At 38.3% G+C, this 24,240-nt stretch overlaps 1 protein-coding gene across 4 annotated transcripts in view; it reads left to right on the top strand.

Annotated features, from left to right (window-relative positions):
* NPNT (nephronectin) overlaps nt 1-24,240 on the top strand; it is an 82,804-nt gene that overhangs the window by 3,874 nt on the left and 54,690 nt on the right. For 2 of the 4 annotated variants that reach the window (XM_036409758.2, XM_036409770.2), the window contains exon 3: nt 21,003-21,053. The exons of the other annotated variants lie outside the window; for them this stretch is intronic. In XM_036409758.2, coding sequence (XP_036265651.1) covers nt 21,003-21,053 — 51 coding nt within the window. The remainder of the gene's footprint in view (nt 1-21,002; nt 21,054-24,240) is intronic. 4 annotated transcript variants of the gene reach the window in all.

The following is a 24,240-nucleotide window of genomic DNA, read 5'->3' as shown; positions in this document are numbered from 1 at the left end:
CCCAAGCCGACGCTCTATCCATTGAGCCAAACTGGTCTCGGCTAAAAAAATATTTTTATTGATTTCAGAGAGGAAAGGAAAGGGAGAGAGAGATAGGAACATCACTGATCAGCTGCCTCCTGCACACCCCCTACTGGGGATTCGAGCCCACAGCCCAGGCATGTGCTCTTGTCTGAATCAAACCCAGGACCCTTCAGTCCACAGGCTGACCCTCTATCCACTGAGCCAAACTGGTTAGGTCATAAATGGACATTTTTATGGTAAAAATCAAAGCTACATCACGAAATTGGGAGAAATTTGTTCCCAGTATTTTATCTGGATTTCAAAATTATATCTCACTCCCCTCAGAAAAAACAAACAAACAAACAAAAAACAATCAAACACCAAAAACCAACCCCCCCCCCCCCAAAAAAAAAAAACAACACCCACAAAACACCCACAAATAATTAAGTAAATTTCAGGGACACCTTTAGAGTATGAGGTGGGCAGATCTGTTGAGATGATGGTAACAAAAGTGGGTTCTATATATCCCAGTGTTTTACTGCTAATAAGCAGGGGCCCTAGAGGAATAGAGAAGGGTAGTTAACAAAAGCTGGAGCTGGAAGAGGAGGAACATGTTGATAGTGTGAGGAGTAAATCTAAGTTCACTTTAAGCAAATTAAATCTAAGTAAATTAGAGTTAGGTGTTCCCTTGGAAGTTTCAGCCTTTGAGAATTATATCTGATGTCTATCCTGAACTCTCTGAAGGAGGGAGAGGGACGGTCACAGGATGACTCTCTAATTGCACGACAGGCTGACATCTCTGTTTAGGGGCGGAAAGGTAAACGGGATTAATGTTTGTCTACCTGCTTTCTGCAAGCCACTGGGTCAGACTTTTTGCACAACTGGGCCATTACATTCTATGATAAAGGGAGATGCTGGTAACTCTAGTTTCCAGTAAATAAAAGAACTAGGCAAAGCTGTCCTGCGTCCTCCCTTCCCGCGCCGCGCCCCCCCCCCCCCCCCCCCCCCCCCACACACACAGCTTATTCTACTCAACATTGTTTTTTAAGGGAAGATGGTCATAAAGAAGAATGGTAGCTGGTGGAATATAGTCTTCTGCCAGTTTTACCTCCTTTAGAAGTATTTGCACAGCTGGAGGCCACAGGTGTGGAATTTGAAGAGCAATCAGGCTTTGAAAGTCAAACGGGGAAGAGTGTACCTTTTTCACAGGCACCTTTCCCAAATGAAAAATGAGTGGTTTCTTCGCAGGAATGGAGATAGTTTCCTCCTCTTTTGCTGCCTTCATTTGCAGGCCACTCCCAAAGGAAATGCTGAAGTGGTTTGGGGGGTGCACAGTACCCCCCCAACCCCGCCTAGGACAAAGCTGCCCTGGCAGAAGGCCCTGAGCACAGTGAAGTGACCTTCCCTGAAGGCAGAGTGCCAAGCAATGGGCAGAGGCGGAGGAGGGCAGAGCACTCTGCCAGATGTGATAAGAGAATTCCAAGGAGAAAACTCTTCTATCTCTTAGAGGTATTCCCCAGAAAGAACCCGAAGGAGTGATGCTAAGTCTCTGCCATGTAGTTAAATTTTCCCTAGTCTGAGCCAGCTTGGTGATTCTGAAGTTGTATGCACGTAAAGGCCTTTCAAAAGTTCAGTGGCATTATAAAATAGAAACCTGCTAAGAGTTGCTTTTTGCACAGTAGCTTTCCCAGCAAATACAGGGTGCTATTTTATTATTTTCTATGCCTTTATTTTGTTTCCAAAAGATTGAAAGTGGTCAAATATTGCATTTACTGTAATAGCATTTACCTCTTCCTTCTTGCTGTTCCTCAAGAATCTGAGAAAGCTGCAACAGGGCATGAGCTTAAATGTTGAAATGATAATGTTATAAAATCTGTAAGATGATCCTGAACAAACCACAGTTCCTCTTAACTTAGATTTGGTGAACATTCAAGAGGCAGAATAAGGAAGGGGAACATGGACTCTGGAGCATGACTGCCTGGGTTCCAATCACTCCTGCCTCTCATGAGCTGTGTGACCATGAGCAAGTCATTCAATCTCTCGGTGCTTTATTCTCCCCATCTCTGGAATGGACGGAAATAGTATAGTACCTCATAGGTATTCCTCTTAGATATAACCAGATCTGAGAGCGTAAAAAAGTTATGATTTGTAAAGCACTTACAACTGCTGCCAGCACAGAGGAAGGACTGTGGAAGTGTTTGGTGAACGTAAAGAAATGTAAAGGAATATTGCCATTGAAACGGTGCTGTGGGATGGGACGTTCAGGCTAGCTAACTCTTTGTTCTCGAGGCGTGATGTATGTATGTTGCATTTTTACTGCCAAAATAAAAAATGGTTCCAAGGTTCTCTGTCGCAATAAAATAAAAATGCCTTTCAATTACAAAGGGCCAGATGGGTCTTTATTATTAACATTGGAGATGGCAACGTGGTAAAACTGAGTTCCAAGATGGGTATTCCCCTGTGTGTGTGTGTGTGTGTGTGATTTTTCCAGAATCTCACATGTTCCAAATGACTGTTGCTGGTTCAGAGAACCTGCTGTCTTTGTTTTGCTATAAACAGGTAGAAGAATGCAGGGGTGAGGGGTCAGCTCAAAGCGGGAAGAATGGCCCCCAAAGAGGCTTGTTAGGGACACATGGAAAATTCTGATTAGTTTTTGTGAAATTTAAACCTTTGTCACTATATTTATTCAAGGAAAATGCCTTGCTAGTCTTTAGCAGTTGCATCTGGTAATGGATTACCTATAAAAATTCTAAAAAGCTTCTTGGAAATTAGCATGAAACATGTTTTTGCCTTTCTGACCCTTAGATAATCTCAGCATTTTTTTTCTCATAGGAGCCCTTCCTTATCAAAGGTGCCCTGGTTCTCGTTTTTTTGTTTTTTGTTTTTTTCCCCCCGAATAATTCACTTGGGATTTTCCTTCGGATCCGTACAGCAACACAAAGAGAAGCTATCCCCACCTATACCCAGAACCCCCCATTTATCCTTGAGAAGCTGTGTCTGTCTGCTGGGGAGGCCGTTCCCTCATCCTGAATGCTTATCAGATCCCGTGCCCTAGTGCAAGGGACCCTGTGGCCCTTGTTTACTTCTCTTGGTTGAGCAACGTGAGATGTTTTGACTCAGTATTCCTGGGGCCAAATATGTGTATTTCCACAAAACATGATGCATTCCATTTCCGCTGACTACCCCCTTGTCATGGACTTGTATGGAGAGGCCAAGGGCACTGTGGGCACTAGCCTTGCCCAGCCTCCGCTCTTGGCTCACTATGTCTAGCCACAAAGCCACAATTAGCCAGATCCCATCCTTCCCTCTGGGACTGAGGAAGGAAGGATCAGAGTTGCTTCCCAGACAGACATAGGAGCTGTCCTCCTGCTTCCTGCCCGTGTCACCAGCACTCCATCCGGACACTCCCGCCAGCTGGGAAAGCTCAACCTATTCCAGGAGTAGGCAGGTTCTGTTTGCGTAGATCCTCTGGTAGAAGCCATACTCTTGCCTTCTTTCTGCCCTTTGGTTCTTTGTATTCTTCACTCATAAGCAAATCTCTACATAGTGAGAATTCATTTTTTTTTTCTATTTGCCCTGGGCTTTATTGAATATTGATGTAGCTGTTTATTGTACAGTGAAATTTTCTGAATATGCTCATAACGCTAACACACTGATGGCTACATATTTACAGCGCACGGCCCCTAATCACTCACAAAACATTTGTTTCTTGCTCTATAATTATTCTTGGAGGAAGAGTGCCTTCACTTTTTCATCATACTAATGACACAATTCATCTGAATTATTTTAACAATTTCTTTACTCCTACCAAATGGAGATCTCTGTAATGAAGATTTCTCAGGTTTTGCATATTTTATATTATTTTAAATCTTCATTGTTGAAAGTATTACATATGCCCCCTTGCCCCCCCTCCATTGACCTTTTCTCCCATCCAAGTACTAACCAGGCCCAACCCTGCTTAGCTTCCGAGATCAGACGAGATGGGGCGTGTTCAGGGTGGTGTGGCCGTAGACCATTGACCTTTTCTAACTATATTTTATTTTACAAAGCTGTGTGTATGCCTTGGAAGCAATTCTTAAGTAAAAGCACTGGACAAATGGGGACAACTGAGTCCAGTCCTGGATTTTATACCTGACTAGAGGCTGATGCATGAAATTTGTGCAAGGGGCTTGGCCCTCGCAGCCCCAGCTTTGTCTGGAAGGTGGTTCGGAAGTTCCTTCAGCTGTCCAATCTAATCAGCATATTACGCTTTTATTATTATATTATATTACCTGTTTACATTTCTCAGCTGCAGTTTTCTTATTCTTCGAGCAGATTTCTATGATTCCATAATGTAGGCTCTGTTTCTAATCTATATGGCTGTTTACTTGTAGATTTGGCTGTATATGTGGCTTTGACAATAGCGGTTCTGTTGAAAGTGCTTTACAGAGGAGTGAAGAAAAACTCAAAATACAACTAGTTCCACGCTTCAATAAAGCTATTCAGTTTTTGAGTTCTTTCGCTGTCAGTAAGCAATTTGTGGTTTCTGAAAGAAATTATGTGAATTGCGGTGGTTTTGCATCATTATTAACACCAGACAAAATGCAGATGTTTTATGTTTCTCTGGAGATTTTAGAAAGATATAACACCTAGCCCTGCCAGTGTGGCTCAGTGGTTGAGAGTTGTCCCATGCACCAAGAGGTTGCAGGTTAGATTCCTGATCAACGCACATGACTGAGTTGAGGGCTCAATTCGTGGTGTGGGGTGTGCAGGAGGCAGCAGATCAGTGGTTCTCTCATTGATGTTTCTTTCTCTCTCAAAACACATGTAACACACATAATCAAGAAAAACACATTTTCTTTTCTTTTTTAAAAAAGATATAACACCTACACCTAGTATTTGACTCTGCTTTATTTGCTTTAAATCTTATTTTCTCTTTCCTCTCACTGAAGTTACTAAGGCTACAACTGTACAATTTTTGGATTCTTATCAATATTAGATAAACTTATAGGTTAGTTCAAACTAGGGCCTGAGAGACAGTACTTCATTCTGAAGCTATTTTGTCATAGAATTTCAGTTGGACGATTCATGTTACCGGCTTATGATTGTGGATTACTGGAAAAAATGATGAGTAAATTATTGAATTCTTTCTGTATTTCAAATGAAAAAGTTATTAGTTTAAAGCAGAGAATTTTGATTAAGAAAATGAAATATTTAAATTTCATGTTTAATTCCTTACTTATAATCTGGGCTTAGTAACTTGGCCTTGTCAGTGGAAATGAATTTATTAATTTTTGCTTCCTATACTGGCAATTGATTTCCTATCTCTAGTCACAAAATTATGTAGCCTTTGATTATTTATATTTTGAAAAAATTTTTTTTAACATAATCAAGAGTAAATAAGAAATGTTGGAATCTGCTCTGAATGCCATACATAGTGTTCCCATCAAAGAGGTCATTTCTAGTGAATTGCTTTCCGCTTGTAGTCAACAACTGTGAACCATGGCAACCTCCACTGAACATGATTTAGCATTTTATAGATGGAGCTTTTTAAAAATATTTGTATAGATTTCAGAGAGGAGGGGAGAATGAGAGAGATAGAAACATCAATAATAGGAGAGAATCATTGATGAGTTACCTCCTGTAATAGATGAAACTTTTTTATACCCGTACAGTCATATGGAGTCCAGGAGTAACTGGAAGTCTCAAGGTGGGTTGTGCTGCCCAGAGCGATGTTGAAGACAGCGAGAGGCCATCTTAATGCGGCCAGACAGGCTTTGCTACCTTAATGTTAACCAGATTCCTCCTCTAGTTTTGGGATAAGAATGCAGAACCTGCCCTTCCCCTTTTCTAGGTAGGAATAAAAGCAAGGTGGTGCACAGTCATATTACTACTAGAGACCTGGTGCATGAAATTCAAAATTCATGCACTCGGGGATGAGAGGGATGTCCTTCAACCTGGATTGTGAGTGGGTGCTGGCCAGGCCGAGGGACCACACCAGTGCACGATTGGGGCTGGGGAGGGACACGGAGAGCTCCAGGGCACGACCAGCCAGTCTCTCTCAGTTCCAATTGGCCGGACCCCAGCAGCAAACTAACCTACCAGTCAGAGTGTCTGCCCCCTGGTGGTCAGTATATGTCATGGCAACTGGTTGACCTGTGGACTGTCTGCTCCCAGGTGATAAGTGCATGTCATAGGGAGAGGTTGAGCAGCCTTAGTATATCATTAGCCTATTACACTTTGATTGTTTGAATGGATGATTAGACACTTAGCATATTAGGCTTTTATTATATAGGATTTCCAGCACTCAACTTGAATGTCCAAATCTTTAAGAAGTGAAGTTTTGGTAGTGTTTTTTTTTGTTTTTTGTTTTTTTTTTCCCCCAGTTCAATTCAGTAATTTTCCCCTTCCAGTTTTATTGAAATATAATTGACATACAGCACTATAGAAGTTTAAGGTATACAACATAATGATTTGAAACATATATATATATATATATATATATATATATATATATGTATGTATATGTATGTATAGAAATGACTACCACAATAAGTTAACACCCATCATCTCATATAGTAGATACAAAAGAAAAAATATATTTTTCTTGTGATAAGAACTCTTAGGATATACTCTCTTAACCACTTTCACAAATAGCATATAGCAGTGTTAAATATATTCATGTTGTAATTTCATCCCTAGTACTTATTTATCTTATAACTATTTGTACATTTTGACTGCCTTCTTCCATTTGCTCCTCCCACCACCTGACCCCTCTGGTAACAAAGTGAAATTTTTTATTAAGAATTTTCAAACACTACTTTCTGCAAGAAGGTTATTTAAGAACACCATGCACTTTGCGTAACTTCAAGTGGTCTTGGAATGCAAATTCCAAACTAAAGCAGTGCTGAAGAAGTTTGACCTTTGCAAACAGGTAGTTTTTGAACATGTGTAGTCTTGAAAGTTAAGGTTCACAGAAATTACTTTGTTCCTTCATTCTTTGCCCTCATTAGAACTGACCTTTATAAAATATTATTTAGAGCTACTAATTTCCTAAGATCTCCTCATAAAGTTCAGCTGGGCAGGTCATAACCTTTATGGATTAGAAATTTTAGTACTTCTCAAACTGGGAGGTCAGGCCAAGTGAAGGGAAGCGCTCTAGTCAATGCAAATTCAGCTTCTTGGATTTGCCCATGAACACCTGTCACAGGCCCTAGCCACTTTGGCTCAGTGGATAGAGTGTGGGCCTGTGGACTGAAGGGTCCCAGGTTTGATTCCAGTTAAGGGCATGGACTTTGGTTGTAGGCTCCTGGCCCTAATCAGGGTCCTGCAGGAGTCAACTAATCTATGTGTCTCTCTCACATCAGTATTTCTCTCTGTTTGTCCCTTTCCCTTCCACTTCCCCCAAATCAGTGGAAACATCCCACCCCAAGCTAAGGAATATACATACTTCTCAAGTGCACATGCGGCGTTTTCAAAGAGACCACATATTAGGACACAGACTAAGTCTCTACAAATTCAAGAAGATTGAAATCATATCAAGCATCCTCTTAGATCAAAATGGCATAAAACTAAATCAACTACAATAAAACAATAAAACACACAGAGCTAAATAGCATGCTATTAAACAATGAATGGGTTACCAAAGAGATCAAAGAAGAAACAAAAAACATTCTGGAAACAAATGACAGTGAAAACACAACAATCCAAAATCTATGGGAAACAATGAAAGCAGTCCTGAGAGGGAAGTTCATAGCTCTACAGGCCTACCTCAAAAAACAAGAAAAACCAATAACAAGTTACCTAACCTAACAACTGAAAGAACTAGAAAGAGAGCAACAAGAAAAGCCTAGAGTAAGTAAAAGGAAGGAAATAATAAAGGTCAGAGTGGAAATAAATGACATAGAGACAAAAAACAAACAAACAAAAAAACCACACTACAAAAGATCAATAGATGCCGAAGCCAGTTTGGCTCAGTGGTAGAGCGTCGGCCTGTGGACTGAAAGGTCCCAGGTTCGATTCCGGTCAAGGGCATGTACCTTGGTTGCGGGCACATCCCCGGTAGGGGGTGTGCAAGAGGCAGCTGGTCGATGTTTCTCTCTCATCGACGTTTCTAGCTCTCTATCTCTCTCTGTTCCTCCTCTCTGTGAAATATCAATTAAAAAAAATATATTAAAAAAAAAAGATCAATAGAACCAAGAGCTGGTTCTTTGAAAGGATAAATAAAAACTAATGGAAAAAATATCCTCCAGTGAGGATTAAAAAACAAAATAAAAACAAAACACCCACCACAGGACAATTCTGCTTGAAAGTACACATGGATGTCCACACTGGGACTAAGGAGGAATTTTTGGTCCCAGAAACAATACTAGGGTTTTTACTTGAAAACTTTTGATAAGTTTTAAGAAATATTGGTATGCTTCCCACCTCCACCCCCCCCCTTTTTTTTTTCATCATAGCAGATGTAATGGATATCTGTAGAATTCATGTTATATGCATTTTTTTCAAATTTTTGATTTTTCAATTACAGTTTATATTCTTAATTACTTTGTATTAGTTTCAGGTGTACAGTATGGTGGTTAAAAATTCATATACTTTACAAAGTGTCCCGTTGATATTTCAAGTACCCACCTGGTACCATACATAGTTATTAAAATATTGACTATGTTCCTTATACTGTACTTTACATCCTGTGACTGTTTTGTAATTACCAATTTGTAGTTTTTAAAAAGTTATTTATTGTTTAAAGTATTACATGTTTTCTTTTTCCCCCATTGATTTCTCCCTGGCCACTCCCACCCTCAGCACATGCCCTCACTGCCCCCTAGAATCTGTGTCCATTGGTTATGCTTATATGCATGCCTTCAAGTCCTTTGGTAGATCTCTTACCCTGCCCCAACCTACCCTGCTTTTCCTCTGAGGCTTGATGGTCTGTTTATGCTTCTGTCTCTGAATATATTTTTGTTCATCAGTTCATGTTGTTCATTATATTCACAAATGAGTTAGATCATGTGATATTTATCTTTCTCTGACTTATTTTAATTAGCATAATGCTCTCCAGTTCCATCGTGCTGTTGCAAATGGTAAGAGTTCTTTCCTTTTTACAGCAGCATAGTATTCCATTGTGTAGATGTACCACAGTTTTTTAATCCACTCATCTGCTCATGGGTTCTTAGGCTGTTTCCAAATCTTAGCTATTATAAATTGTTCTGCTGTGAACATAGGGGTGCATATATCCTTTCTGATTGTTGTTTCTGTTTTCTTGGGATATATTTCTAGAAGTGAGATTACTGGGTCAAATGGGAGTTCCATTTTTAGTTTTTTGAGGAAACTCCACACTGTTCTCCACTGTGGCTGCACCAGTCTGCATTTCTACCAGCAGTGCACGAGGGTTCCTTTTTCTCCGCAACCTCGCCAGCACTTGTAGTTTGTTGATAATAGCCATTCTGACAGGTGTGAGATAGTACCTCGTGGCTGTTTTGATTTGCATTTCTTGGGTGATTAGTAACTTTAAGCATGTTTTCATATGTTTCTTGGCCTTTGTATGCCTACTTTCAAAAAGGAAAGTAGGTCCTTTGCCCATTTATTTGATTGGATTGTTTCTTTTCCCTTTGTTAAGATGTATGAGTTCCCTATAAATTCCAATTTGTACTTCTTAATTCTTTCTCCCTTTTCACCCAGTTGCCCAAACTCTTTCCTCTCTGGCAACCATCAGTCTGTTCTTTGTATCAATGAGTCTGTTTGTATTTTGTTTATTTTGTTGCTTAGATTTCATATATAAGTGAAATCATACAGCATTTGTCTTTTTCTGACTGACTTATTTCACTCCTCATAATATCCTCTAGGTCCATCCATGCTGTTACAAATGGTAATATTTCATCCTTTTTTATGGCCAAAGAATATTCCATTTTTTATATGTACCACAACTTTTTTATCCACTTGTCTGTTGATATATGCATTATGAGTCAGTTGAATCAAATGTATGCTTTAAAGTGATAATTCAGCAATGATTTAAATGGTGAATGATTCCACGCAGCATCTTCAGTTAACAGTGGAAGAGACTCATTACAGGGCTGGGCTTTTGTCATGGGGGAGACAAAAGGGAAGGAGAGAAAGGTACTGATGGCCTAGTTTTTAGTACCCCCCTCCTCCCACACCACCGCACACAGATACCTTTCCCCCTTTCCACCAATTTTGTGCAGGTTTTTACATTTTCCCATCAATCTTTTAAAATATATATTTATTTTATAAGAGAGAATGCGTTCATATCCTCAAATGCTCCTCCTCAAAGCAATGGCTATTACCAATTTTTTGTGTACCTTTTAGAAATACTTTACGTACATATGGGCAAATTCCTATAATTCTTTCCCCCTACTTCTTTTATATAAATGCAACCATACTACAATATATATACACCATTCTTGCTTATTTCATCTAACTATACATTTTGAAAGGCTTTCTTTATCACCAGCACATGAACAGCCTTTTTATTTTTTTTTTTTTGGAATCATTGTCTATACCCTAATTTATTAACCAATTTCTTATTCATGGACATTTGTGTTGATTCTAATCTTTTACTTATACCAAAAAAAAATCTGAAATAAGCAACTTTGAATATACATAGCAAAAATATTGTTTTGCATGTGTTCTAGTTTTTCTGTGGGATCACTTTTTCTGTATGGTCAGATGGCATACATTGTTAACATTAGCTGGTTGGCCAATGGTTTCTTACCTGGTAGTAAGTAGTAAAGGGAAATACTGGATTGCAGTGCTGACACAAGGCTCTGGCAATCCTATATCCAGGCTCTTAATGTGTTGCTTGATTTTAGGATGCTCCAATATCTACTTTCCCCCCAAACCGCTCTGACAAGTTAGTGAAAGACCCTATATCCCCACTTTTCATTTGTTTTCTCTTGGACCAGAGGCAACTGACTGATATTGGGAGGATGGGGTAAGGTTTGTCTATTTGCCAAGATTTCCACTTGGCTTCTTACCTATCAGTTTTCTATTTTTTATGAATGTGAATTTCTTTTTGCTTTTAAGAAAGACTCACAAATTTTTTTAGGAGTTGCTTAATTCATTGACTTTTTATTCTCTTTACAGGCCAGCCATAATTTGTATTCCTATGTAAATAAGTGTTTGTTTCTTTTACTAGACCTCTGATCCATTAGGAAGGGTTATGTAGAATTTTGATATCCGGATGAAGTTTTTTTTGGGACACCTATTAGAATAAAAAGATTTTCAGCAAATAGGAATATATTTTTGTACTATAAGACTTTTAAAAAAGTGACTTTAAAACTGTAGGATACCTTTCTCATTAGTTATTCTAATCCTTATCACAATTATATACTTAAATTGTCTATTGAAAACAAAATAAGAAATGCATGCATAAGTAAAAAATTAAAAGATTCAAGTTGAGAGAGAGAAAAGTCTTTCTGACTTCCCAGTATTTCTGACATCTAGATCCAACCCTCATGAATTATTTCCTATTGATCTTTACAGAGACTTCTAAGCATTTTCAAAATTTTTTTGTTCATAAAATAATAGCAGAAAGTAAGAACTGTTCTGTAACTTATTTTTTATATAATACTAGAGGCCCAGTGCACGAAATTTGTGCAAGCGTTGGCCTTCACAGTCCCCGCTGCCTCGCAGCCCCACACCCACTGGTCCAGAAGGTCATTCTGCTGTCTAGTCTAATTAGCATATTAGCTCTTTATTCTATAGGATTACATTTTGGAGACTATTTCTTATCACCACATGTAAATCTCACTCATTCTTTGAAATGGTTGCACAGTATACCATAATTAATATTAAAATCCCCTACTTATGCACATTTAGGTGGTTTTCAGTATTTTGTTTATGAAATATGCTGCAATGAATATCTCTGCAGATTAATCGTCATTGTTCTATGCATTTAGAGGTGGGAGATTTCTAGAGACATCCTATTTTTATGTAAGTACAGTAAATAAAGAGCACATTTTATTTTTATAAACTTTATTCTATAAAATATGCAACTTAAAGGAGATGAAATCATGGGTAATGTTACAAAGTGGAAACCTGTTCAGTTACTTTCTATTTTTGATTTCTTAGGAAATACCTTAAAAGATAAGTAGAATTGATTTCTTTGAATTTGTTTACGTTCAACCTTGTGTGGGGAAGGATGTGACGTGTCTTCCAGGAAAATATTAATACAATAAACTAGGAATATAGAATTAACAAGTCTGGAGGGGGGGCTGCGGAAGGACAGAATAAAAGGTAAGATGCTGAGAAAAGAATTATTAAAACACAGATAGATAAGCCATATGATCCTAAATATGTCTGTAATTTGTCTCTTCACTCTGGTAGCTAAAGGAGAAAAGGAAGTGTTATTGCTCATATAATTTATGTTGTTTGTAGGTATAAAGCAAACCATTTATTTGGGGGAAGGTATGGCTTTTCCCACAGATAGTTCTGAAGGAAGACTTTCATGTTGTCCTTTGCAGAGTGGGGGTGGATGATGGGAGTGGAAGGGGACAGTGACATTTCTACCTGGAAGTCAATTTTGGTTGCTAAAGCTGTTTCATAGTAGGTCTCCAATGCTAGATGAGTCCCTTACTCTAGAAGTACATGGAAGGCTATTCTGTACCAGTGTTTCCCAAACTTTTGACATATGTGTACCCCTTCTATAATTTTTGTAATGCTGAGTACCCCTAGTACTCATGAGAATGTAGAATTAGGCGCAGCTAAGCACGGTGCAGTGCATATCCCCACCTAACTCTGATACAACGTGTACCCCCACCAAACTCTTGCCGTACCCCTGGGGGTACATATACCACACTTTGGGAAACACTGATCTGTGTATGCCATTTAAGCGGTATTTATGCACTTAGCTTTGTGAGCCACCACTCCAGAATATCTAGCTGTGATGGATGAACTGTTGAGGACTTTATGGACAATTTTAGGTTAGACAAGACTGTTCCAAGTTAGGATCTCTAACAATGTCCTGAAGATTGTTGTATTATTAATTCAAGGCCACTCCATATATTTTTTGCTTTTGTTTCAGTCGTGTCTTTTAAAAATCAGTCATCACCAGCCAGTTGGTGGAATTGGTACATTGTAAATGGATTGCGGCTAGGGGTCTCCTAGGATCCAGCATGAGGTCCTGCAAAGAAATCAGTGGGGGAGATTTCTGTATCAGTTTTGCATGTGCCATTATTTTTGTATTCGTTACATATCTATTTGTTAGCTCATCATCATTTTGCCATATTCTTATTGTCATGTAAATTATGGCTTGGAGTAAGAGGCAGATGAGGCACAAACTGGAATAAGGGCCAGTGAACCCAGGAACAACAAGATCTTGACCAGCGCTCATTTCCTCAAAGCTCCAGATTGCTACCTGCGTGCAAAGTTATCCTAGTTCACTGGATCTCATGGAGGACTGCTCTACATAAACCATGTAGGCCTATAATAGACTCAAAGCAGAGCCTATGGTGTATCCTTCCAGTCCCTATCGACACCCAAACTGTGCTGTGAGGAAGTGCTCATTCCCTCACACTCCTGAAACCCCAGGGACACTGGAACCTTGATGCACATGTGCCTTAGGTGGCCCTATGTGGTCGGCAAACTGTGGCTCACGAGCCACATGCGGTTCTTTGGCCCCTTGAGCGTGGCTCTTCCACAAATACCATGGCCCGGGCGTGTCTATTTTGAAGAAGTGGCGTTAGAAGAAGTTTAAGTTTAAAAAAATGTGGCCCTCAAAAGAAATTTCAATTGTGCTGTTGATATGTGGCTCTGTTGACTAATGAGTTTGCCGACTACTGTCCTAGGAGATCAGCACCAACCAAAAATCTACCCTGTCTGAGTTTTCACCCTTTATCAACTTGGAGGGGAAATAAGGATTTTTACGTGGGCAGGGCCAAGGTCTTTCATAGGAACTAATAAATGACCAGTTCTCAAAGATGAAGCCCAGATAATTTGGGTTGATAATTTTCCAAAAAATTTCAAAGTGCCTACACCCATAGAAAAACACTGAGAGCACAGGCCTGATGTGTGGACAGTGCATCTCTGCGAACCTACCAGAGCAAATTAGTTGCAAAGCATACGCCTATTTATTAAAAATCTATTGTGTTATAAGACGTAGTTTTGTTAAGTAACATCAAATATAAAGAAATTCTCCACTTGAATGCACTAAAGCTTTTTTTTTTTTAGAGTTTTCTGATTTCATCACTTCATTACTACTAGTGCATAATTAAAGAGAGAGTTATGGTCATAATAGAATTACCAATGAAGCCAGCATACAGGAGTACACTAAAACCTACATATGATAAAGTATTATTATGTATTAGTATGTCTTATAAAATAATAACAGATATCCATATATTTATTCAATATTCTTTCTTAGATTCTCTCAAGAGTTTTAGTTTTTAGTCTGATGAAACACTGTAAAGTCAATTTGTTATTTTTAACATGGAAGGAAAATATATGAGAACTTTAAGTGATTTCTTAGCTTTAGAATATATAGTTGATTTTGGTGGAAAAACAGTTTTTCCCCTAGTTATATACAATTAGAAGTCCTCATTTCCTGTCAGACATTAACTAAAGGTTGGATTCAGCCTTGGTGGGTACTAGATGTCAGTGTAGAGCCAGTCTGCAATTAAGGATTTGCCATAGGTGATTTGTATGTGGATAATTTTAGATTCAACTAAATTTTAAAACTGAACACTTGATTTAATCAATATCTCTTTCACTATTCTGTATATCAACAATTTTCAACCGTTGTGCCTCAAGAATTTTTAAAACATGCGTACCTGACTATTTAGTCAGGGACACTGACAAATTTTCCCTAAGATTGTTAAATAAAAAAAATGACAATAACCAATACAACAGTAGCCATTCAGTGTAAATTAATCAAAATTATACCTACTATTTTTTGTCAGAATGCTAAAAAATACATTTTTTGGAGTGCCACAGAATTTTAGTAATTTGTTTGTGTGTGCTGTATGATGAAAAAGGTTGAAAAATCACTGCTGTGGAAATTTTAATATATGTTCTTCAAAACTGAGATTATTTTTCTATTATAAAATCTCATCACAAAGTTAGGGTTGCCTTTTGAAGATATTGACTTACAACCTTTTAGGAAAGATGTCATCAGAATTTAAATTTGTGCTAATATACACAAAGGAAGAAACCATTAAGAATTTCTGGATTTAGGCTGACTTTGCCAAAAACAATGTTGTTTTTCAAAATCTTTAGCCTTGTTTTTATAAATCAGAGTTCTCCAACTCAGTTTCTATGAAAGGTCCCTAAATGGTCAAAGGTGTGTGTTGCTAAATTTTCAGAAACTTACTTCATGGATAGACTTTTCAAATATAAGCTGTCTGCCACCCAAAATATTATTTTGAAGTTCAGTACCTTCTACTTTTCTTCAGTGTTAAGATTTTGTAGGTACTTGGTAATTATCTGCCATATGCATGCATTCCAACAAATAGCAAATACCGTAATAGAAAAACAATTTGCAGTTCATGCTTAGTTGTATTTTTTAATGTATGTGGGTGTTTAGAACTGATTTTATATTACATACACTTACTATGGTAATAGTTTTTACTAGGTAATGGTTCAACATCCTTTGACCCTTGAATTGAATTTTTAAATCACTGATGAATTAAAAGATTCATTGTATCTTGGTGTCTATAGGTGGCCAAGAATTAAGACATTTTCATTTTCTAAATAAGACAGAATTGTTTTTGAAATAATTAAGTTGAGGGAATTAAACATAATTTATGAATAAATAATTTCTATATTTGCTAAATGTTCTATTCTCTAATCCTGTCTTAAAGTCTGATGAGTTATGTAACTTTAATACTTATAAAATAGTGGACTAAAAGTTGGGATCATCCAAATCCTTAACCAAAATGTTATTCATGGAATCAGTTGTCCTGGATGTTGGTATTATAAATGCACAGAGCTGAATAGCTGTCTATGAATAGCATTTACCAGGCTAATATTAACTTTTTCCCCACTGTCATTCACTTTATTTTTACTATCATTTTTATTGTTGACACAATTACAGATGGCTACCATTTTCCTCCCATTTGCCTCCCTTCACCTAGTCCTCATGCCCCCTCCCAGCCTTCATCACATTGTTGTCTGTGTCCAAGGGCTATGCACTTATGTTCTTTAGCTAAGCTCTCCCAGTCTCCTCCACCTCCCTCCCCTCCGAGACCTGTCTGTTCCATGTATTCATGCCTCTGGTTCTGTTTTGTTCATCAGTTTATTTTGTTCATTAGATTTCACATATAAGTGTGATTATATGGCATTTGCCTTTCTCTGACTGGCTTATTCACTTAACATAATGCTCTCCAGATCCATCTATGGTGTCACAAAGAGTAAAGTTCCTTCTTTTTACAGCCATGTAGTATACCATGGTGTATGTACCGCAGCTTTTTTTATTCACTCATCTACTGAGGGGCATGTTGGCTGTTTCCATACCTTAGCTATCCTATATAATAAAAGGGTAATATGCAAATCAACGGAACAGCAGAACAACCAGTCGCCATGACCCACACTGATCACCAGAGGGCAGATACTCAATGCAGGAGCTGCCGCCTGGTGGTCAGTGCACTCCCAAAGGGAGAACACTGCTCATCCAGAGATCAGGCTGAAGGCTGGTGAGCACAGTGGCAGTGGCAGCGCTAAGGATGTCCGACTGCCAGGTTAGGCCCACTCCGTGGGGAGCAGGTCAAAGACATCAGTAGGACACCCCCCAAGGGCTCCCAGACTGTGAAAGGGCACAGGCCAGCTAAGAGACCCCCCAGACTTCCCAGGGCACAAATGTTGTGCACCAGGCATCTAGTTGTAAATAATGCTGCTAGGATCATGTGGGTTCATATATTCTTTCAGATTAGGGTTTCAGGATTTTTAGAATATATTTCTAGAAGTGGGATCACTGAGCCAAAAGGCAGTTCCATTTTTAAAAAACTTTTCTTTTTTTAAAAAAATATTTATTTTAAATAAATATTTATTTCAGAGAGGAATAAAGAGAGAGAGAGATAGAAACATCAATAATGAGAATGTTTGACACAGCATGACACAGGTGCCTCCTTCCAGGTGACAAGTGCCAGGGACATGCATGGAGGGGAAAGGTCCCTCCTGACACTGTGCATCTACCTCTCAACCCTAGTCTTTAGCTAGAAAAAGTAGTAACTCTAAAAATACTCCATGTCCCAACTTTAAATGTCATGCCATACTTCTCATTGTTAAAAAACATCTCATTATTGATGTTTCTCAATAATGAGAAACATCAATAATGAGTGCCTCCTGCACTCCCCCTACTGGGCATTGAGTCTGCAACCCAGGCATGTGCCCTGATTGGGAATCGAACCGTGACCTCCTAGTTCACAGATTGCCACTCAACCTCAGAGCTACACTAGCCAGGCAAGGCAGTTCCATTTTTAATTTTTGGAGGAAACTCCATATTGTTTTGGTTTCATCCAAAAAAGTTGCCATCGGTCAGCATTCTCACCCACAGTGGACTAGGGTTCCCTTTTCTCCACATTCTCTCCAACATTTGCTGCTTATTGATTTATTGATAATAGCCATTCTGTAAGGTGTTAGTTGATACTTCATTATAGTTTTAATTTGCATTTCTCTGAAGATTAGTGATGCTGAACATTTCCCCCCGTATGTTTATTGGCCATATGTACTAGTGTACCTTCTTTAGAAAAGTGTCTATTTAGGTCCTTTGCCCGTTTTTTAATTGGATTGTTTGTCTTCCTGATGTTGAGTTGTAAAAGTTCTTTATATATCTTGGAGATTAACCCTTTATCAGATGTATCATTAGCAAATATGTTCTCCCACATAGTAGATTCCCTTTTCATTTTATTGATGGTTTCTTTTGCTAGGTAGAAGTTTTTTTTTGTTTGTTTTTTGTTTTTGTTTTTACCTTGATGTAATACCATTTAAAATATATATATATATATATATATATATATATATATATATATATATATATATATATATTATTGATTTTTTTATAGAGAGGAAGGAAGAGAGATAGAGAGCTAGAAATGTTAATGAGAGAGAAACATCGACCAGCTGCCTCTTGCACACTCCCTACTGAGGATGTGCCCGCAACCAATGTATTGTACATGCCCTTGACCGGAATCGAACCTGGGACCTTTCAGTCCACAGACCGACGCTCTACCACTGAGCCAAATCAGCTTCAGCAGTCCCATTTGTTTTTTTCCTTTGCCCTAGGAAATATAGTGGCAAAAAATATTGCTACACCAGATATCTGAGATTTTACTGTCTATGTTTTCTTCTAGGATTTTTATGGTTTTGTGACTTACATTTAAGTTTTGTGTGTTTTTTTTTTAAATCTGTTTCAAGTTTATTCTTGTGTATGGTGTAAATTGGTGGTCTAGTTAATATTAACTTTTTTTTAACAATGAGAAGTATGGCATGACATTTAAAGTTGGGACATGGAGGATTTTTAGAGTCACTACTTTTTCTAGCTAAAGACTAGGGTTGAGAGGTAGATGCACAGTGTCAGGAGGGACCTTTCCCCTCCATGCATGTCCCTGGCACTTGTCACCTGGAAGGAGGCACTTGTGTCATGCTGTGTTCTCTGCTCAAGAGGCCGTGTGAGTCCTGTCTGAGCCACATGGAAACTGCATCAGTTATCTTAGCCTGCAGCATCTTATTATTTATTTTTCAATGATTATGATTGGCCTATTTGGGCATTTTATAATCCTTTACAGTAAGTTGAATTATATATCAGACAATAGACTTACATTTGGGTTGTAAGCAGGCTCAGTTCCTTGGGGCTTCTTATCCCTCATTTTCTTTAACGCCGTCCACAGGTCCACAGCCCAGGATTGCCTGCAAATCTATAAGCCTGTGTTTTAACATGCAAGGAGTAATCCCTGAATAATTTAGTTTCTCTGGTTTATATTAGTCACAATTTCATAAGGTCGCCAGAGGGCTTATTATTTTTAAGTATGCCTAACATCCCTGAGAACCCTCAGTAAGTGCACAGCACCCCTGAGAAGCCACAGATGCATCTAAGCAGCGATACTCGGGCAAGTGGCAGGAGAGGGCACTAGATCTGTGAATTGTAACTGAGTGGGTTTGCTGGTAACATTGCCTGTATGTACTCCTGTGGCTGGTTTACACTGGCTGTAAAGAAAACAGATTATTAGGAGGAAATGGGACAGGATCATCTATATTAGGTGCTACTAATGAATCCTATTTCAGTGCTCCTCACAGTGGTGTTTATACCACATGCAAGAAAAATACATGTAGGGCATTTCTTTTTGGCAGCTTTACAAAGATCATGGTGATGGTCGCCTATGAAAATTTCCCTATGTGTCAATAGAAAATAGGCTCCAGAAACTCCCTGGAAATAACCCCTTCCAGGTTTAACATTTCTTTAAAGGGCAGTTTTGTGCAGTTTTAAAATGCGAGTGTTAAAATATGGAGAATTGGCTAAAATTTCAGGCTAAAAGTCTTATTAATGGATGTGTATATACCAATATTATAAAATTCACTAAAGCTCTGAGTGTCAAGGCTGACTTCTGTTAAGTAGGAGAAATGTGGCCCAACTTAAAGGTATTATAAAATGAAAATAAACTATACAGAACTGTTTGGCTGCTTGTTAGGAAATAACGATGTTTGCTATTCTTTACAATAAATGATGTTTGTTTAATCTTTGTTTAAAATCATTTAACATATTTTTCTTGATAAATCAGATTATTCAAAATTGGCAATTAAAGAGTATTAAAGAAACGGTATCCTTTTATATTTTTCCCTTCTCATATAGAACCATTGTTATAAACAATTGTTCTTGATATGTGATCTGGAATCTAATTTTTAGTTTATGCTTTGATTTATTTTCAGCTTTTTGTTTAGATTGTACCTGATATATTTCACTATCTATTTTAAGAAATGTATCAACGTCAAGGTATGGTGAGTTCTTCTGAAGTTGAAAACAGTGAAAAGTCTCCACTAATTTCTTATAAGCCTAACCCACATAAAAAAAAAAATCTCTAACAAGTAAATCTAATGTGTGCTATTAAAAATATAGAGCAATAATTTTGCATTGATAAAATTACTATTTCATTTGAATCAAATTGAACTTAGAATTGTTTTCTTTTGCTGGTACCCCAAAAGAAGGCTCTATTCATATAATTTTAAATTCTACAAATCAATATGCAAATAGAAAGTTAAAGTGAGTATTCTATGCTTTACGGAAGGAGGGAAGATGTTCATGCAAAAGAAAAGTAATGAAATCATCTCTTCCCTTACCTCTAGGATCTTTAGGCTGGTCGAATCCTGACCATTATTAGTCGTGTTTCAAGTTTCTTTTATTTGCTTTCATTAAACAGTTATTTATGTATCCTTTAAGTGAAATGGCTGAGCTTTCGGGGTAATTCTTGTTGCTATGGACAACCAAAGCAGCCATGCAAGAAGAAAATGCTGTGGAAGGAAAGAAAAACACACACACACACACAAAAAAACCTTAATATTTCTTCCCCAAATTTGAAGAGAAAAGGGAACATACAGTATGTAAGAAAACAGGTAAGTAAAGATATATCCAATTTAAAAACTATCAGCCCTGGTTACTAATTGATCAAAGGTTTTAATTTTTTTCAGATACTTTGTCCAACACACATTTAAATAAAAGGATACTGTCTCTTGGAACCAAAAATTAATATTCTGAAAGTGAAAAATTGGATTGGAAGGTACAGTGTCACAAAAGGTCTGAATATTTTAACTTAGAATTTGGACTATGAAAGAATAGCACAACTTCACTTATTGGTTAATATTTTTGTTACAAAATGTTTTGTTACAAAATGACAAAATGGTGACTAAAATATAACTATTTTAAACATGTCCTAGATTTTTTTGTTTTGTTTCAGAAAAGCACTGAAAGTTGAATATGTGTAAGTCTCCGGGAATGTAACAAGTTGATAAATACCCAAGTTCCGCCTCCTTACAGAGAAAAGATCTGGAATTTCTTTTTTTGGACATTTGTTTTGCAGCTTTCTACGTCTTAAGGCAGAGAATAGCCAGGATAAGGTGCCAGCTCAAAGGTTAGATGAACATATTTCTTGCAATAATTTTCCTAATATATGTCTTGAAAGGCATAACTTCTAAATAATGACTTCACAAAATTAATCAAACTTAACATTAGTTGTGGTTTTTTTTGAGTTGCTTTTGTGGGGGAGAACTATGCTCCTTAGAGATATGTTTATTCTGTTCATAATCATACTAAATTAATTCTATTTCAGTTATTACATTAAACTTTTCCCTTTCAGTTTGTAATTTCTTTCTTTTGTTTTGTCAATCTAATAAATTGACCTCCATTCTAACCTAAAGGACAGTTTATATTTTTAATACTTAAAGAAGCAAATTTTAAAACACCCACAAAGTTCACCAAATGAAATTACTAACACCAGCCTATCATTAACCTGAGGGAATTGTATTCATATTAATTCTTCATGGAAAAATTCAGGTAAGAAATATTTTTTTGTATAAAAGATATAAGATATTATATTAGCACCTACAACTATTCATGCTGCTCTTTTTGAGACAAGTACACATTCTCCTTGTTTAAAGCATTTTTGGAAGTGAATAATGCCACTTAACAAATCACCCCACTGACACTTCAGTGGAAAATCTTGGTGAAATATGTAAAATTCTATGTAATTAAATTGGTGCCAAGAAGACAACATACTTTAACCTGATAGATGAAAGAAAGGATTTTGATAGCATTAGGGAGCATAATTGGTAATGCTAGAAATAAAGTTAAGGAATTTCTTCAGGGAGACTTAAAATGTTCAAGTGTCTGTATCTTATAATGTCTAACAGTTACAGAATTAACTGGCTGAGCTATGGATTGGGTTAGGGGGGCAGTGTCAGAGAGAGAGTAGAGGGTGGGCTTTCTACCCGGTACAGGACCATGAGATATTTATTTATTTAACTTTTCTGAGCCACAATTTCCTACTCTCTAAACCTATTTTGCAAGATTGTTGCTGGCTTGATAAACGTTTGCTACTATTAGTGTGTGGTGATATACAGAACAAATGAACTCTGAACTGTGTTTATGAGGGCCTCTTGTAGTGTCCTTAGTAAAGCATGTTTTTAAATACAGATTGTTTACCCTTCCCATCTTCTGAAAATAGGCACTTCTCTAATGAAGTTCTCATTGCTTTTTGCAAATGAATACTTTGTGAGTGAGTGTGTGTGTGTGTGTGTGTGTGTGTGTGTAACTCAAAGAGCAGTGAAAAGGAGACAGTATGCAAACCTCAGAGTGGAGTACAGTTTTGGTTATCTAACCCAAAGAAAAGGAACTGAAGGAACTAGAATTTAACTGTAGCATTACAACCACAGATCCTGTGATTTACTTGACGCACACTTACTTCACAGACTAAAATTGCATTTGGAGTTACTGTGATTAATGTGACAAGCATTGGAGAGCTTACTAGAGGCAAGGAGTTAAGATGGTTGCTGGGAGAGATACGAAGATTGGTAAAACGTGGACTCTTGCTTGCAAGGAGCTGATTTGGTGCGTTGCTGTCCCATTCCTTCCAGTATTCTAAGATAGGAAAGAGTTAGGAATAAAGAGTTGGGGTTGTTCAGAGAAAGAATGCTTTCTAACTGGAGAGGATCAAGGAAGATTTCATACACTCAGTGCTATTCAGTTGATTTATTTATTCAACATATATCAAGTGCTAGTATCTGCCTGATTGTGGGCCAACCACGACAGACACCACATCAGTAAGATGAAGCTACGGGCATTCCTGTCATGTATGGTCAGTGTTGAAGGACCACAGATGATGACAACGTTGATGAGAGTTGTGTTTTGATACAGGTGTGTTTTGAGGTAGAGCATGTCTCAGGGGGTGTATCCCAGACCAGGAGTTGAAGGACTAGTGGCCCAGCTAAGTCCTGAAGGATGAGTCAAGTGTCGGGCACCCTGGCCAGATAGAAAAAAGGCATTAAAACTTCAGAAACCACAGGGCAAAGGGGCTCGCTCCGGGAAATGTAAGAACTCTAGTCCAGCGCCGGGGGATGTGCTTGAAGGGCATCTGATGAGAGATGCTGTGGAATAAGTAAGGATGGGCAGGCTCGGGGAAGGCCTTTGATGTCATCTTATTAGACTGGCTTTTCTGCAAGAGTTGTAGAGGAGCATTGTAAAGATTTTAAGCAGGGACAGCCCATAATCAACTTTATATTTCAGAGGTCTTAAGCTGGTGCTGATGGGTCAGATCTGACGTATAGTTGGATTTGGTTTCACTTACAGAGTATTTTAACATTTTTTAAAGAATAGTTGCCAGGGCAGGTATCAGGCTTTTTGAAAAAATCAGCAGCTGCATTGCAGCGTAGTCTGTCGCTTAGCAGCTGCCCCATCGGGAAGGAGCATGCATTTCATTTGACCATGCAGCTTGCTGCTGCTTCTGGCCGATGCCTGGGACCTGCAGGCACCTGAGGTTCAGGGCCCCATTTCCGAATGTGTTCCTGGGTGTCAATTTAGAGAAGAGCTATTTGAGGCTCAGGGATAAAGGTTGTTCCCGTAAAACTGGTGAGAAATTAGGTTTTATCTCGAGTAGTGGTGGTGGGAACAGAGGAGGAAAAGGGACGAAGGATACTAAAGAGAAAGGATGGAGCAGGACGAGAGGGATGCCTTGGGCAGTGGTGGACCTGTGGGCTTTGTAGACAGAGAAACCTGGCTGCTACCACAAACTGTGCTTTTGAGAAACGTACCTAACTTTCCTGAGCAATAATTTCTTTCCTTTCCTTTCCTTTCCTTTCCTTTCCTTTCCTTTCCTTTCCTTTCCTTTCCTTTCCTTTTCTTTTCCTTTCTTTTCTTTTTTTGTAAAATACAGATAAGAGGCCTATTTCATAGTAGTTTTATAAAGATCAAATGAGAAAATACAAAGCATTTGGCCCAGTAACTGGCTCCTGTTAGTTCACATCCAGGAAAATGGTGCTGGTCATGGTAACGATGGTTGAGAAGAGAGGGGACGGAATCAGGGATGATGTCCAGGTTTGGGGTGTATTATTGGGGGAGCTGGAGAACGGGAGAAAGTGCAGTGGTGACTTCAGTGCTGTGCGGTGTGCTGGAAGTGCGCTGAGGCTGGGAAGTGGAGGGGTTGATAGGTGGTTGGGTGCTGGGTCTGGAGCTCAGGGCTGGGATCTGGGCAGGACACAGGCTGTGATTTGGTGACCTGCCCACCACCGTCCTACTCAGACCGCCCTCCTCCTCCATCAACTTCC

Source organism: Pipistrellus kuhlii, unplaced genomic scaffold, assembly GCF_014108245.1.
Source record: "Pipistrellus kuhlii isolate mPipKuh1 unplaced genomic scaffold, mPipKuh1.p scaffold_m20_p_1, whole genome shotgun sequence".
Classification (NCBI taxonomy): domain Eukaryota; kingdom Metazoa; phylum Chordata; class Mammalia; order Chiroptera; family Vespertilionidae; genus Pipistrellus; species Pipistrellus kuhlii.
The sequence above is the reverse complement of the archived record's forward strand: the minus strand, read 5'-3'. Positions and strand labels throughout refer to the sequence as shown.